The sequence below is a fragment of the Aethalodelphis obliquidens genome, unplaced genomic scaffold (assembly GCF_003676395.1).
Source record: "Aethalodelphis obliquidens isolate GAN/ISIS:26980383/991018 unplaced genomic scaffold, ASM367639v1 scaffold54, whole genome shotgun sequence".
NCBI classification, from domain to species: Eukaryota; Metazoa; Chordata; class Mammalia; order Artiodactyla; family Delphinidae; genus Aethalodelphis; species Aethalodelphis obliquidens.
The window spans coordinates 5,455,868-5,471,794 of record NW_020837998.1 but is presented as its reverse complement, the minus strand read 5'-3'; the positions used below and the strand labels follow the sequence as shown (position 1 = coordinate 5,471,794).

Sequence of the window (15,927 nt, the reverse complement as noted above, 5' to 3'; positions counted from 1 at the left end):
ATTCTCCACTCATATATTCTATAGCAGTTGCCTGATACTACTGTTCTAAGCTATTTATTTCTCAATGAATATAAGTCATGATCACAATACATCTGGATTTAATGAAGTACAGTGGCAGCCAAGTTAATGTCTATATTCATAATCAGACTGTCTTCAGAATTGTTTCACAAACAAGGCCATTGTAATTGAAAGTCATAGAAAGTCACAGAAAGACTCCCCCCAGATATACTAGTTTTATTTTGTTTCAAGTTTTTGACAGAATGTTATTCAGTTTTAGACTTGCTAGCATACAGAGCATTGTAATTACTAAGAATCAAAGGCAGGGAAGGTGATTGGGGGCGGAGAATTTATTATGCAAGGGGAAAAGATCGAGTTATTATAGAATGCTGCATTACCAAAAAATAAGAATTTCACATGAACTGGCATATGTAAACAGCATATGAAAAGCTGGTCAACAGCCATTTCCGAGTAGCTCTCTATTTCCCCTAATACTACACAGATGCTAGGAGGTTAACTACAGTGAATGTTTATGACCCCATTGCTGTCCACCTCACATTGAAAAGCTGCTATGCGTGATTTGATTCCTTTTCCAATGTTATTTAAAAATCACGTTAATTTTAAAAAATCTAACTTGGAACTTCAAGACATGCACCCCAGTTGTACACATATTTTCTAAAGATTCTAAGAAAACCGCTAAAGGAAATGGACTTACAAGGGTATTTCTTGTAAGGAAATGGACACTTTCATTTTGATTTTCTTTGGTCAAAGAATAAGTTGACCTATTTCATGGTTCACAAGTTACTTTAATTAGTTGAACAGTTGGCTTTTACAGCTAAGAACCATTCTGCTTTATGGGACACCATTGTAGTATTTGCTCATTTAAAAGAAATAAACCCTCCAAGTCACCATCTGTATCATGACTTTAATTGTCATCTGAATGGTAGAGGGAGGGATAATCAAAGAGTTTAAAGATTTCAATGGAGGAATAGAAATAATTTAATTGTCAGGTTACACTCTAGTTTCAGTAGTTTCTATTTTTAGATTGTTGCTTTCGAAATCCAACAAATGAGTATTGAATATCTTGCTAAATATAAGGAACCATAAAAGCTTATTCATAAAACACATATTTTCTTTAAATTTTTCAGAGGCAAGCACAATGTTTACCAAAAACAAGGTTGGAAAGTCCCTATCTGTATCATATTCATGATAATTCTATGCAGTGCAATCCACCACTCTATGACACATCTTAAATTTCAATTGAAGTCTCAGGCAGTAAGGACAATCAAGGCTCTCAGATATCTAAAAGATTTACCTAATAAAAGAACCTCAAGCAAAATGAACCCACTACAGGGAAACCAGTTCAGTGCTTTGTGACCACCTAGAGGGGTGGGGCAGGGAGGGTGGGAGGGAGACGCAAGAGGGAGGGGATATGGGGATATATGTATACATATAGCTGATCCACTTTGTTATACAGCAGAAACTAACACAACATTGTAAAGCAATTATACTCCAATAAAAATGTTTTTAAAAAAGAAATAATTGTGTCTCCAACAAGATTTTAAGTTCGTAAACAAACAAGAGAATCAGTAATCAGCAAGAAATTAGTAGAATTACTTATATTGTACTCCTTTTAGTAGAATACAACCAGGAGTAACTGGCTAGGTAAAAAATATTGCTCATAGAGCAATGTCTTATTCATAGAGGAACAGTGCTATAACAATGTCTAATTTCATCTGTCATCTAACTATTTATCCTAGTCCTATCTCTTGTCACATTAGTAGTTCAAATCTTTGGACCTTAAAGTACACATTTTAAAGTTGTGTACTTTTCCTCAAAACAGCTATTCTGAAGACTGTATAGCCTCTTAATCAAGGATATAGATGTGGATTCTATCATCGTGTATTCTAAATCCTCACCAATTTTCTTGAGACTGAATCAGAGGTGCAAGACCGGAAAGTCAGTTTGAAATTTGGCAAAACTTCGTGAATTCGGACTTGAGTAATTTAAAGCTAGTCACAATTTGGACAGCTCCTGGGTTGCAATGAACCTTTATTTAATTAACCATTTCTTTCCACAGGGCATGTATTAATTATGTAACTCTTCCTAAAGAGCATAAATTAACACTGTAAAATATTGTAGGATGTTATTATTATAGAACACATGATTTCCATGAATTTCAGAAGCACTCGTCAAATAACAAAGGATAAGCAATGTGATTCTCTTCTCACTCCATTTGGGTTGTTTTTCTAATACTCTAGACATGCATTTATGTATCTACATTTTTAAAATTTATATCCTTTGTAACAAATAAATGACATTTGAAAATAACTGGATAGCCGATAATTTCTGGTTATTAACGTGGCACCCAAGGGGTCAAATTCAGGACCTCTATGTTATGGAAAACAGTAAGTAAACCAGCCACAGAATAATAAATGGCCAACAAATGTTTAGATTGGTCTCCTCACTTCATTTTTAAATTCCCCTTATGGCCTCTGAAGAAAACAAATTAGGTTGGATTTGTTAGTCACATTTTGAGCTGTCCTGATTGAAATGAGAAAAAGTGGATTCTTTAAGAATACTTTATAACATAATTTCCTTTAAAATTCAAACTGGTTTCTTTCAGGGAGGTCTTACTAAAATTTGCCTGATTAGCGTAAAATCAAATTGTCCTATATTATGCTAAACCTTAAATTTAAGTCATATTGTAAAACAGCAGTTCTCAATTTTTTTTCACTCCACGACCTCATGATTAGACAAACATCAGTGGAATAGATAACCATTTAGAAGAGGCATTTTGAAGAATACTTTTACCTTATGCAAAAAATAAACTACCTCCAATATTATTATCAAACTACACTAGGAAGAAATACGTATTTACTGTCATATTTTCACACTAGAGTCAAGCATAAAATCACCTAAAGAAACTTCATGGAATACATATTGAGAAATACATCTTAAGAATGTTTTTTAACTCTTCCAAAATATAGCAGAGGGAGGAACACTCCCAAACTCATTCTATGAGGCCACCATCACCTGATACCTAAACCAGACTAAGATGTCACAAAGAAAGAAAACTACAGGCCAATATCACTGATGAACATAGATGCAAAAATCCTCAACAAAATACTAGCAAACATAATCCAACAGCACATTAAAAGGATCATACACCATGATCAAGTGGGGTTTATCCCAGGAATGCAAGGATTCTTCAATATACGCAAATCAATCAACATGATACACCATATTAACAAATTGAAAGAGAAAAACCATATGATCATCTCAATAGAGGAGGGGAAAGCTTTCGACAAAATTCAGCACCCATTTACGATAAAACCCTGCAGAAAGTAGGCATAGAAAAACTTTCCTCAACATAATAAAGGCCATATATGACAAACCCACAGCCAACTTCGTCCTCAATGGTGAAAAACTGAAACCATTTCCACTAAGATCAGGAATGAGACAAGGTTGCCTACTCTCACCACTATTATTCAACATAGTTTTGGAAGTTTTAACTACAGCAATCAGAGAAGAAAAAGAAATAAAACAAATCCAAATCAGAAAAGAAAAAGTAAAGCTATCACTGTTTGCAGATGACATGATACTATACATAGAGAATCATAAATATGCTACCAGAAAACTACTAGAGCTAATGAATGAATTTGATAAAGTAGCAGGATACAAAATTAATGCACAGAAATCTCTTGCATTCCTATACACTAATGATGAAAAATCTGAAAGTGAAATTAAGGAAACACTCCCATTTACCATTGCAACAAAAAGAATAAAATATCTAGGAATAAACCTACGTAAGGAGACAAAAGACCTGTATGCAGAAAATTATAAGACACTGATGAAAGAAATTAAAGATGATACAAATAGATGGAGAGATATACCATGTTCTTGGATTGGAAGAATCAACATTGTGAAAATGACTCTACTACCCAAAGCAATCTACAGATTCAATGCAATCTCTATCAAACTAGCACTGGCATTTTTCACAGAACTAGAACAAAAAAATTCACAATTTGTATGGAAACACAAAAGACCCCGAATAGCCAAAGCAATCTTGAGAACGAAAAGTGGAGCTGGAGGAAGCAGGCTCCCTGACTTCAGACTATACTACAAAGCTACATTAATCAAGACAGTATTGTACTGGCACAAAAACAGAAAGATAGATCAATGGAACAGGATAGAAAGCCCAGAGAGATATCCACGCACATATATCAGGTCACCTTATCTTTGATAAAGGAGGCAAGAATATACAGTGGAGAAAAGACAGCCTCTTCGATAAGTGGTGCTGGGAAAACTGGACAGGTACATGTAAAAGTATGAACTTAGAACACTCCCTAACATCATACACAAAAATAAACTCAGAATGGATTAAAGACCTAACTGTAAGGCCAGAAACTATCAAACTCTTAGAGGAAAACATAGGCAGAACACTCTATGACATAAATTACAGCAAGATCCTTTTTGACCCACCTCCTAGAGAAATGGAAATAAAAACAAAAATAAACAAATGGGACCTAATGAAACGTCAAAACTTTTGCACAGTAAAGGAAACCATAAACAAGACCAAAAGAAAACCCTCAGAATGGGAGAAAATATTTTGCATTTGAAGCAAAAAATGATTAATCTCCAAGATTTACAAGCAGCTCATGCAGTTCAATAGCGAAAAAACAAACAACCCAATCCAAAAATGGGCAGAAGACCTAAATAGACATTTCTCCAATGAAGATATACAGATTGCCAACAAAGAAATGAAAGAATGCTCAACATCATTAATCATTAGAGAAATGCAAATCAAAACTATAATGAGATATCATCTCACACTGGTCAGATTGGCCATCATCAAAAAATCTAGAAACAATAAATGCTGGAGAGGGTGTGAAGAAAAGGGAACACTCTTGCACTGTTGGTGGGAATGTAAATTGATATAGCCACTATGGAGAAGAGTATGGACGTTCCTTAAAAAAACTAAAAATAGAACTACCATACGACCCAGCAATCCCACTACTGGGCATATACCCTGAGAAAACCATAATTCAAAAAGAGTCATGTACCAAAATGTTCATTGCAGCTCTATTTACAATAACCAGGACATGGAAGCAACCTTAGTGCCCTTCATCGGATGAATGGATAAAGAAGATGTGGCACATATATACAATGGAATATTACTCAGCCATAAAAAGAAATGAAATTGAGATATTTGTAGTGAGGTGGATTGACCTAGAGTCTGTCATACTGAGTGATATAATTCAGAAAGAGAAAAACAAATACCGTATGCTAACACATATATATGGAATCTAAGGAAAAGAAAAAAAGGTCATGAAGAACCTAGGGGTAACATGGGAATAAAGACACAGACCTACTAGAGAATGGACTTGAGCATATGGGGAGGGGGAAGAGTAAGCTGGGACAAAGTGAGAGAGTAGCATGGACATATATACACTACCAAACGTAAAATAGATAGCTAGTGGGAAGCAGCCACATAGCACAGGGAGATGAGCTCGGTGGTTTGGGACCACCTAGAGAGGTGGGATATGGAGGGTGGGAGGGAGGGAGATGCAAGAGGGAAGAGGTGTGGGAGCATATGTATATGTATAACTGATTCACTTTGTTATAAAGCAGAAACTAACACACCATTGTAAAGCAATTATATTCCAATAAAAATGTTAAAAAATAAAAAAAATTTAAAAAAGAATGGTTTTTATACATTCATAAAAATCAAGTAAAGGGAAATATCAAGTGTTTCCTTTCATACCTGTGGTTGGGGATGAGTCCAGATCTCCACAGTAGTTGTCTCTTTCATGGGTGTGCGAGATCGTATAACCTCCTTCATTGGCTTTACAAGGGGAACAAAATAGAAGTATTTTTGTTTGTTAAATGTGGAAAACATAGTACAATGCACACATGCATCAAACACAGGTAAGTAAAATAGTGCCTGGGTAAATATCTCTTTCTAGACATTGTAGTTATTGAGGACTTACAATGTGATAGGCACACCTCTAGGTACTGGGAATAAACAAGAGACAAAAAAAAAAAAAAAGAAATTCCTTTTCCGATGGAGCTTATAACCCAGTGTTACATTTAAGAGTTCCATTAAACATTTGAGTGCAATTGTGGAGGGCAGTTTAAAACATTTAAATGGCTGAAATTTAAGTTGGAGAGACTTTCAGTCCAATACTTTTACAACTCAATGGCTTCAACAGCTTGTATTTGCAAATTTACAGTGTCTGAAATTAAAATCTATCCTGTGCATGCCACCACATCACAAATTTGCTATCTATCATATAAAGATATTTAACAGTTGTTATAAATGCCAAAAAGCTTATGAACCAATATAGAGATACTAGCATACCAACCCAGAATAATTATCAAGATTTTGAAAAGATGATGTCTATATCCATTTTATTTTCTTCAGGACAGAGAGTATATTCTCTGTTTTAAAAAATATTGAATGTATACTCTACACATTTCTATGTATGTGATTTTAGTATATGGGGGAAAGGGTTTGGTTAAAAAGTTATCCTTTTATCTAGCCAAGGGAGAAATTTTTCAAGGAAGCTAAGAAAACCAAGTTCAGTGACTGTTGGAATCTCATGGGCTATAATAGCAGAACAGAGTAACAGTGACAGAGACCTTATGTCACACTCTCAAGACTTCATACTGATGTTTGGTGTACTACCAATTAGAGTTATGTAATTATTACTTGACAGGGTTTTGAAGGAGAGCATATTTGCCACCCCAAAATATTTCTGGCATAAGGATTATTTTAGGCTGATTATTTTTATGAAACAGCAGACATAAGAAAAGCTCTGAAAACCAAGAAAAGTTACCCTTTTGTAAAGGATATTTACATTTATAAGGGAAATCTCCATTTGTAAGTGTGTCTCCCTCTCTGTACCAGGAAGTGAAGGATGACTAAATCTCTAAAACATTTTTCAGTGAAGTAGGCAACAGACTTAAATCTGCACAACAATCTTACCCTTGATTATTGTGCTTTTCCTCATAGCCTCCCATAACTGGCTCCCCTGCCCCCAACATCTTCTTTTGCCTTTATCTGAAGATGGTATTTAAGGTGATGGCTTGGGCAATTTCAGATAGTTACTCAGATTTCCTGGGTATCTCTCACATATACAGGAGGGATACATGGTATTAAACTTGTTTGTTTTTCTCCTGTTAATCTGTCTTTTATTATGAGGTTGGGGGGAGGGTCTCAGCCAAGAATCTGAAAGGGTGGAGGAAAAATTATTTTTCCTCCCACACAGTTCTAAGTGCCCCATTCCTATTGCCTTACCATGACAGTTTATTTTTTATATTTTTATTATTCCTGCATGCCCATTATGTCAAATCAAGAAAAGAAGAGGGGCTTCCCTGGTGGCACAGTGGGTGAGAGTCCGCCTGCCGATGCAGGGGACACGGGTTCGTGCCCCGGTCCGGGAAGATCCCACATGCCGCGGAGCGGCTGGGCCCGTGAGCCATGGCTGCTGAGCCTGCACGCCCGGAGCCTGTGCTCCGCAACGGGAGAGGCCACAGCAGTGAGAGGCCCGCGTACCGCAAAAAAAAAAAAAAAAAAAAAAGAAGAAGAGACAGTTAGGGCTTCCCTGGTGGAGCAGTGGTTAAGAATCCACCTGCCAATGCAGGGGACACGGGTTCAATCCCTGGTCCGGGAGGATCCCACGTGCTGCAGAGCACCTGGATCCATGTGCCACAGCTGCTGAGCCTGCGCTCTGGAGCCCGCATGCCACAACTACTGAAGCCCGCGCGCCTAGAGCCCGTGCCCTGCAGCAGGAGAAGTTACCGCAGTGAGAAGCCCATGCACTGCAACAAAGAGTAGCCCATGCTTGCCGCAACTAGAGAAAGTCCTCGCACAGCAGCGTAGACCCAATGCAGCAAAAAATAAAATAATAAAATAAAATTTTTTAAAAAAAGAGAGACAGTCAGATGTGGAACATCACATTTTTAAGGCCCAGTTGAGCAAGAATTATTTTGTTATCATTTAAATGGCAAATTGTGTTTATTCTGCAATGACACTATACCTGTGACAAAAAGAATGCAATACACGTTAATATTACAGACTAAGCACTCATCACAATATTCCAACTCACAGGAAAGCAACAGTTAGAAGAATTCGAAAATTAAAATGAAAGGTCTCATCATAGCAGAATTTCATCACAAAAATAAATGAAAATGAGTGACAAAAGTAAGTTTCTGAAAAGCTAATTTGTTAGCCAAGCAGAGAGAACTACTCACTGATGGTGAGTTATTAAACAGGGTTTGCTTACAGCAAGCAAAGAAATACATCTAGAGAAAACAAACTTAAGACTATTAGCGTTTCACCAAGTACAGTTACTCAAAAAGTTGAGGACATTGAGAGCAACAGCAACGGTAATTTTTTTAAAAAAAAGGGAAAATGGTATGGAGTGTTTTTCCTTTGTGAGTTAACAGATGTTACCAACAATGCTTAATTGCTGTTACTTGCTTGAGGAAGCAATACCAAGTTTGAAGAGACTGAAAAATTAGCCTCTATGAATGAATTGTCTGTGTGGAACAGAACAGGTAAGAATATTTTCAAAGAATTTGACAAAACACTAATTCAGTAAAACCTGATGTGGGATCTGTTAAGGTGTGTTACAACTAATGGTGAGTGAAATATATGTTGCACAGAAAAAAAGTTTAGCTGGACAAATATACAATGCTTTGGAAAACATAAGGTGTTCAAAACCTATGGCTGTTTACTGTATTATACATCAGCAGGTACTTTGTGCAAAATATTTGAGTCTATCATGTGTTATTGAACTAGGAGTGTCAATAGTGAACTTCATTTGCTATTGCTAATGGAACCATTGTCATTCTGTGAACTTTTGTCAAAATTGCAAGTTGAATATCCTGACTTGCCTTACCATACAAGCAGTTGGATGGCTTATAAGTGGCAAAGGTTTATTTTTGAGCTCAGAGCCAAGACGGAAATTTTGCTGAATGAGAAGTACCCTTGACCACTATTATTGAATGCTGAATCACTCTGGCAATTAGTTTTTGTTGAAAACTTGATACCGTTTGATAAATCAACCTAAAATTGTAAGGTAAAAGAGTGCTTATATGCAAAATTTATACTGCAGTAAAGTCACTCTGATGACAACTAAAATTGTTTGAGTCACAAGTAATGGTAAGTTACTTTATACACTCCAGCCCTGTAGAAGTTAAAACAAGAAGCAGAATTTCCATTTGTGCACAAACTCATATTTTCAATAGGTTGCAATAAATATGGAATTGAGGAGCTTTTATCTGTCAATTAGAAATGATTAATCTTCAATGTAATGGCATGCTAAATGGCAGATATGAAGAAAAGAATCTAATAGAGCTCTTCACATGCCTTCCAAGGATAGATACGTTGAGTTAAATCTATATGCTTGTGGATTGATATCAGTATTGGGCAGTACCTATCTGTGTGAAAAGACATTTTCTGAGATCAGATATACAAGACCATTCATTTCATTAGTAGTCCTCTATTACATAAAACATTGTACTCATTATTATTACATTTGATGGTTTGAATATCATCAATTGAAATTTTTGGGGAATTTGGTTTCTCTTTTGTTATATATAAAACCTACTGAAACTGAGCAGGACCCTGTGGGGCTCCTGGACACAAAAGCCTTTCTGCCTCCCCTGTTTCTTGTTTGTAGGAAATAAGCTTCATTCAGGTTCCATGACCATCCCTAGTTCCAAAGGGCAGGTTCAAACAGTTGTTAACCAGGGAAGGGAGAGGATTGGGAGACAAGGGAGGAGCAGTCAAGAAATGATAGTGCAGCTTTGGGGCAGGGTCCTGTTACCTCCTCAAGGGATGTACATAACAATATCTTTGAGCTCTTCTGCAGAACTAAAACCCTCACCAAATGGAAGATGTTAACTACTTGATGAAGCATTCTTCATTCCAGAGAAAAGGTCACAGTTTGATAACTTCAAGAACCACAGAAGCCCATCACAAGACCACGGTGATACCAGATGATCCCTGGATTGTAGGAATGCAAGCCCTGCATGCACCCTGATCCTTATCAGCAACCCTGCCTCCCTTGAACCATTACTATAAAACTCCTCACAAGCCCCCATGGGTTGGGACACATAGTTTTCAGGGCATTAGCTTACTGTGGCCTGCTTCACCTGGCAAAGCAATAAAGCTATTCTTTGCTACTTCACCCCAAACTCTGTCTCCAAGATTCAGTTTAGTGTGACAGAGGTCAGGTTTCAGCAACACTACTCTGGCCCTTTACAGAAAAAGTTTGCTGACTTCTGATCTAGAGGAAAAGAAAAGACAAACTAATAACTGTAATTAATGACCAAGTCTATGAAATAAGTAAAGTCTGGTAGACTCTAGATGCAGAGGGTGAAGAGAAGACTTTTTTTGGCAGAGAGAGCAATATGGTCTAAGGTAGGGAAATCCAGGTTGTGGTCTATATGACTGAAGATGTAACTGAAAGATGGGACAGATGTATGAGAAAGTGAATTAAGCACATACTCCTGATGGACTTGCAAAGTCAGCTGGTGATTTTATAGTTATACACTAAGCAAAGATGAAATTCTCAAATGTATTTGAGTAAAGTGTCCTGTGCTACAATAGTTTCCAAGCAGATTTGTGCTCAGGTCTCAGATTTAACCTTATTTTTTAGACCAAGTCTACTAGAGTTGCATTTCCTATGCACAGTTTAAGAATCTGATTTTAAAATTTTCTGTCAATTGTGAGCAGTTTTATGTCTGTCTGTGTGTCAGTCTGTCAAACGTATCATGCCACATTGTAGGGTAGCAAAATTTGCCACCCCAAAACTTATCTTTTTGACATGAGGATTAATTTGGGCTGGTTATTTCTAAGAAACAGAAAGATCAGGAAATTTTTCTTGTTCCTTCCCCCTTAACTGCCTAAAAGCATTTAGATGAAGGGCCTATTCCCAGAATAGAGCTATCACCAGAGATATTTTCAAAGAATATAAGCTTGGTGAGGTGGAGGAAACTCAGCAGGGCCTAGAGATCAGAGTCCACTCTGTGTCCCATCCTCCCTGCTTGCCCCAGCAAAATTTGTTTACCAAACATTTGCTTTCTCATCTCCATGTCAATTGCCTTCCTCAGCATCAAAGACCCAAACCACTACCCCCAACATCCTTCTTTGTCTATAGTTGAAGATGGTATTTAAGATGAGCATTTCAAGGCTTCCCTGGTGGTGCAGTGGTTGAGGGTCCGCCTACCAATGCAGGGAACATGGGTTCGTGCCCCGGTCCGGGAAGATCCCACATGCTGCGGAGTGGCTGGGCCCCTGAGCCATGGCCGCTGAGCCTGCGCATCCGGAGCCTGTGCTCTGCAATGGGAGAGGCCACAGCAGTGAGAGGCCCGCGTACCACAGATGAGAGTTTCAGCCATTTTGGTGAGTTATCCAGTTTTCTGGGACGTCTCCCATGTATATATGTTATTAAATTTTTGTTTTGATTTTCTCCTGTTAATCTGTCTCAAGTCATTTTAACTCTTAGAACAGCCAGAAGAACTTAGAAGGACAGAGTAAAATTTTTCCTGCCTGACAACATTCAAATGTCCATTAAATTAATTAGGGATAGTATATTAGGTGGTTAAATGCTTAAAGCTATGTGTATGTATCTTGTCCATTTAACTTTGACAATTAAATATCTCTATTGTATAATATGCTTCAATATTAGGAAAAGTTTATTGAATTATATTGCACACAAAAATAACAATTTAAAGGTGAGATAATACTCCCACCCCTAACAATGTTCTTTCCATTACTCTTCTCCCTTCCACCAAACCCCATAGTTTTAATACTAATAAGTAAGAAATGGTCTAATAAAATAGCTCCAATATACAGAACTGCTGAGGATTAACTATAATACAAATGAGAGAAATGGCAGTTCTAGGAAATATTAGTGCTCAAAAAATCTATGCTTGACCTTTTTAATAAAACAAAATATGGTTCATCATTGACTTCTGAAAGATAAGATGCAGATCTATGTTTCTGTATCTTTACATGCACCACATACTGAACCAAAATGTATCTTCCCTTTTATGGAATCAGATGTCAAGCTGTCAAGTAAAGAGTAAAGTGCTTTATAATAATCACCGTCTTTACAGATTTAAACCTCATTTTAATCCAGTTCATATTAAGACAGTGCTCAATAGTGAAAAGTGAGAAGTACATCTTACTGTTGATCGTAAAGAGTTGTGAGAAGTGTCACTGTTATTATTGCTAAAAATTAAATAATAATACTTCCAAGAGGATGGATAGATATTGGCTCTTCTTATCTATCAGATATTACTAGTTCATAGTTTAGACATTGGAAGGGAATTCAACTTTATTTAAAAATGTATTAAATCCGTTAGACACTAATATTTCACCAGTGATGCCCTGTTGATCTAATGAAATAGTCATACATGAAAGAAAAATAAAACGTTCATTTATCTTATTTCACCTTTCAGAATCCAGAAATTTTATGCCTTAAAAAGTTGTCTATAGTCTGTTTGAATGACTTTATCTATGAATGTGGGAAGAGTCTGGCTAATAAGGAGCACTAATTCAGAGTAAATGTCCAAAACTGCATTAAATCTCCCCTAATTTTTTGTCTCAGGCAAGAAGTAAGGAAATTTTCAACCAAATTTCCATTCACAGAAATGTGAATTATAGCCCAAAATATACACAGTGATATAGTTTTTGTGATAAATTGGAAAATATTTTCAGTGGCCAAAGGGTTTAGTTTTTTAAAAAAATAATAGGTGACCTACAAGAATAAAATTCACTTCTCCAACTGCGACTGCCTCACAAAAAAGGCTTATGAAGCAAGATAATTAGATTGAAACTTCTAAATATGGCAAGGCCTTCTAAATGTTCTTCCCAAATATTTTCCTGACAGTGTCGCACAGAATTTGAGATTCAGGGACTTAACATATTAACTGCATACCTTAACCTGACTAATCCCCAAACTACTGGGTCAGGCAAACCCAGACTGATTCTGTGATTCTTTTAGGGTGAAATGCAGAATGCATCCTTTATTCTCCCTTTTGGGAATATTTATTGCCACTTAAATCTAATGGTAAGAAAATCATAGTTAGAATAAGATCATGATATTTCTGACTAGTCTCAACATTACATTATTGTTTCAAAATCTAGCAAAATGAGAATCCAGAGGAGCTTCAGTGATTCAGCAATTACATTTCTTTCTCAAAGGTTGCAGGTTTCCCACTAGGAAGGTAAGTATGCTTCCATTTTCTTGGTAATGGTAAGAAACCCAAGAATCTCAGATTTTGCAGAAATGTGACATTCTAAGTTGTCACAATCATCTTTTTATTTTAGCTACCAAAGACTACCAGTGAATTTAACTGATAGATTTTTGTTATTTTATTGCCATATATTAGACACATTGACAGGTTAGGGAAAAAGTCTTCTCAAACTAGCATATAAGACATTTTTGGAGAGTCTTATGTAATATCTACCACAATGATATATGCCTAAAGACAGGTAAGTATGCGGGTGATGCTTCTAGTGATAATATTTATAAAACTTTTCCCTCATTCTCATTTAATTCCTTAAAAGAAATCCAAATCCTTACTATGGGAATAATATCCATCAAAACTATGGCAAACATTTACAAATACAAAGTGAAATTTTATCCTTATTTTTGCCCACGATATATTTACTTGAAGGATTTTGTGTTAAAAGTGTTGGCAGAGGGGAGCTTCAAGATGGCAGAAGAGTAAGACGTGGAGATCACCTTCCTCCCCACAAATACAACAGAAATACATCTACACATGGAACAACTCCTAGAGAACACCTACTGAAAGCTGGCAGAAGACCTCAGACCTCCCAAAAGGCAAGAAACTCCACACGTACCTGGGTAGTGCAAAAGTAAAAAGAAAAAACAGAGACAAAAGAATAGGGATGGGACCTGCACCAGTGGGAGGGAGCTGTGAAGGAGGAAAGGTTTCCACACACTAGGAAGCGTCTTCATGGGCGGATGCGGGTGGTGGAGGGGGGAGCTTTAGAGCCACGGAGGAGAGTGCAGCAACAGGGGTGCAGAAGACAAAGCAGAGAGATTCCCGCACAGAGGTTCGGTGCCAACCAGTACTCACCAGCCCGAGAGACTTGTCTGCTCACCCTCCAGGGCAGGTAGGGCTGGGAGCTGAGGCTCCAGCTTCGGTGGATCCCAGGGAGAGGACTGGGGTTGGCTGCATGAACACAGCCTGAAGGTGGCTAGTGCACCACAGCTAGCTGGGAGGGAGTCCGGGAAAAGCTTTGGAACTGCCAAAGAGGCAAGAGATTTTTCTTCCCTCTTTGTTTTCTGGTGCGCGAGGAGAGGGGATTAAGAGGGCTGCTTAAAGGAGCTCCAGAGATGGGCGCGAGCCGCGGCTAACAGTGCGGACCCCAGAGATGGGCATGAGATGCTAAGGCTGCCACTGCAGCCAACAAGAAGCCTGTGAGCAACCACAGGTCACTATCCACACGTCCCCTCCCAGGAACCTGTGCAGCCCGCCACTGCCAGGGTCCCGTGATCCAGGGACAACTTCCCCGGGAGAACACACAGCGTCCCTCAGGCTGGTGCAACGTCATGCCATGCTGTCCTCTGCCGCCGCAGGCTCGCCCCGCATCCGTACCCCACCCTCACCCCCGGCCTGAATGAGCCAGAGCCCCCGAATCAGGTGCTCCTTTAACCCCGTCCTGTCTGAGCAAAGAACAGACGCCCTCAGGCGACCTACACGAAGAGGAGGGGCCAAATCCAAAGCTGAACACCTGGAGCTGAGCAAACAAAAAAGAGAAAGGGAAATATATCCCCGCAGCCTCAGGAGCAGCAGATTAAATTTCCACAATCAATTTAATGTACGCTGCATCTGTGGAATACCTGAATAGACAACAAATCATCCCAAATTGAGGAGATGGACTTTGGGAGCAACCATATATATACTTTTTCCCTTTTTCTCTTTTTGTGAGTGTGTATGCATATGCTTCTGTGTGTGATTTTGTCTGTATAGCTTTGCTTTAACCATTTGTCTTAGCGTTCTGTCTTTTCTTTTTTTTTAGTATAGTTTTTAGCACTTGTTATTGTTGGATTTGTTTTTTTTTTTTTTTTTATTTGGTTGATTTCTTTTTTCCTTTTTTTAAATTAATTTTTAATTTTTTAATAAGTATATTTTATTTCAATAACTTTATTTTATTTCATTTTATTTTATTTTACCTTTTTCGATCTTTCTTTGCTTTTTTCTCCTTTTTATTATGAGCCGTGTGGATAACAGGCCCTTGGCGCTCTGGCCAGGCATCAGGGCTGTACCTCTGAGGTGGGAGAGCCAAGTTCAGGACATTGGTCCACAAGAGACCTTCCAGCTCCACGTAACATCAAATGGCAAAAATCTCCCAGATATCTCCACCTCAACGCTAAGACCCAGCTAAACCTAACGACCAGCAAGCAACAGTGCTGGACACCCTATGCCACACAACTAGCAAGACAGGAACACAACCCCACCCATTAGCAGAGAGGCTGCCTAAAATCATAATAAGGTCACAGACACCCCAAAACACACCACCAGACATGGACCTACCCACCAGAAAGACAAGATCCAGCCTCATCCACCAGAACACAGGCACTATCCCCTCCACCAGGAGGCCTACCCAACCCACTAAACCAACCTTAGCCACTGGGGGCAGACACCAAAAACAACGGGAACTAAGAACTTGCAACCTTTGAAAAGGAGACTCCAAACACAGTAAGTTAAGCAAAATGAGAAGAAAGAGAAATGCACAGCAGATGAAGGAGCAAGGTAAAAACCAACCAAACCAAACAAATGAAGAGGAAGTAGGCAGTCTACCTGAAAGAGAATTCAGAATAATGATAGCAAAGATGATCCAAAATCTTGGAAATAGAATGGAGAAAATACAAGAAA

The 15,927-nt window shown here is 38.0% G+C and overlaps 1 protein-coding gene across 1 annotated transcript in view; it reads right to left on the bottom strand.

The window, feature by feature from the left end:
• PCDH11X (protocadherin 11 X-linked) overlaps positions 1 to 15,927 on the bottom strand; it is a 736,726-nt gene that overhangs the window by 372,906 nt on the left and 347,893 nt on the right. The window contains exon 4 of the mRNA XM_027086065.1: positions 5,765 to 5,845. Coding sequence (XP_026941866.1) covers positions 5,765 to 5,845 — 81 coding nt within the window. The remainder of the gene's footprint in view (positions 1 to 5,764; positions 5,846 to 15,927) is intronic.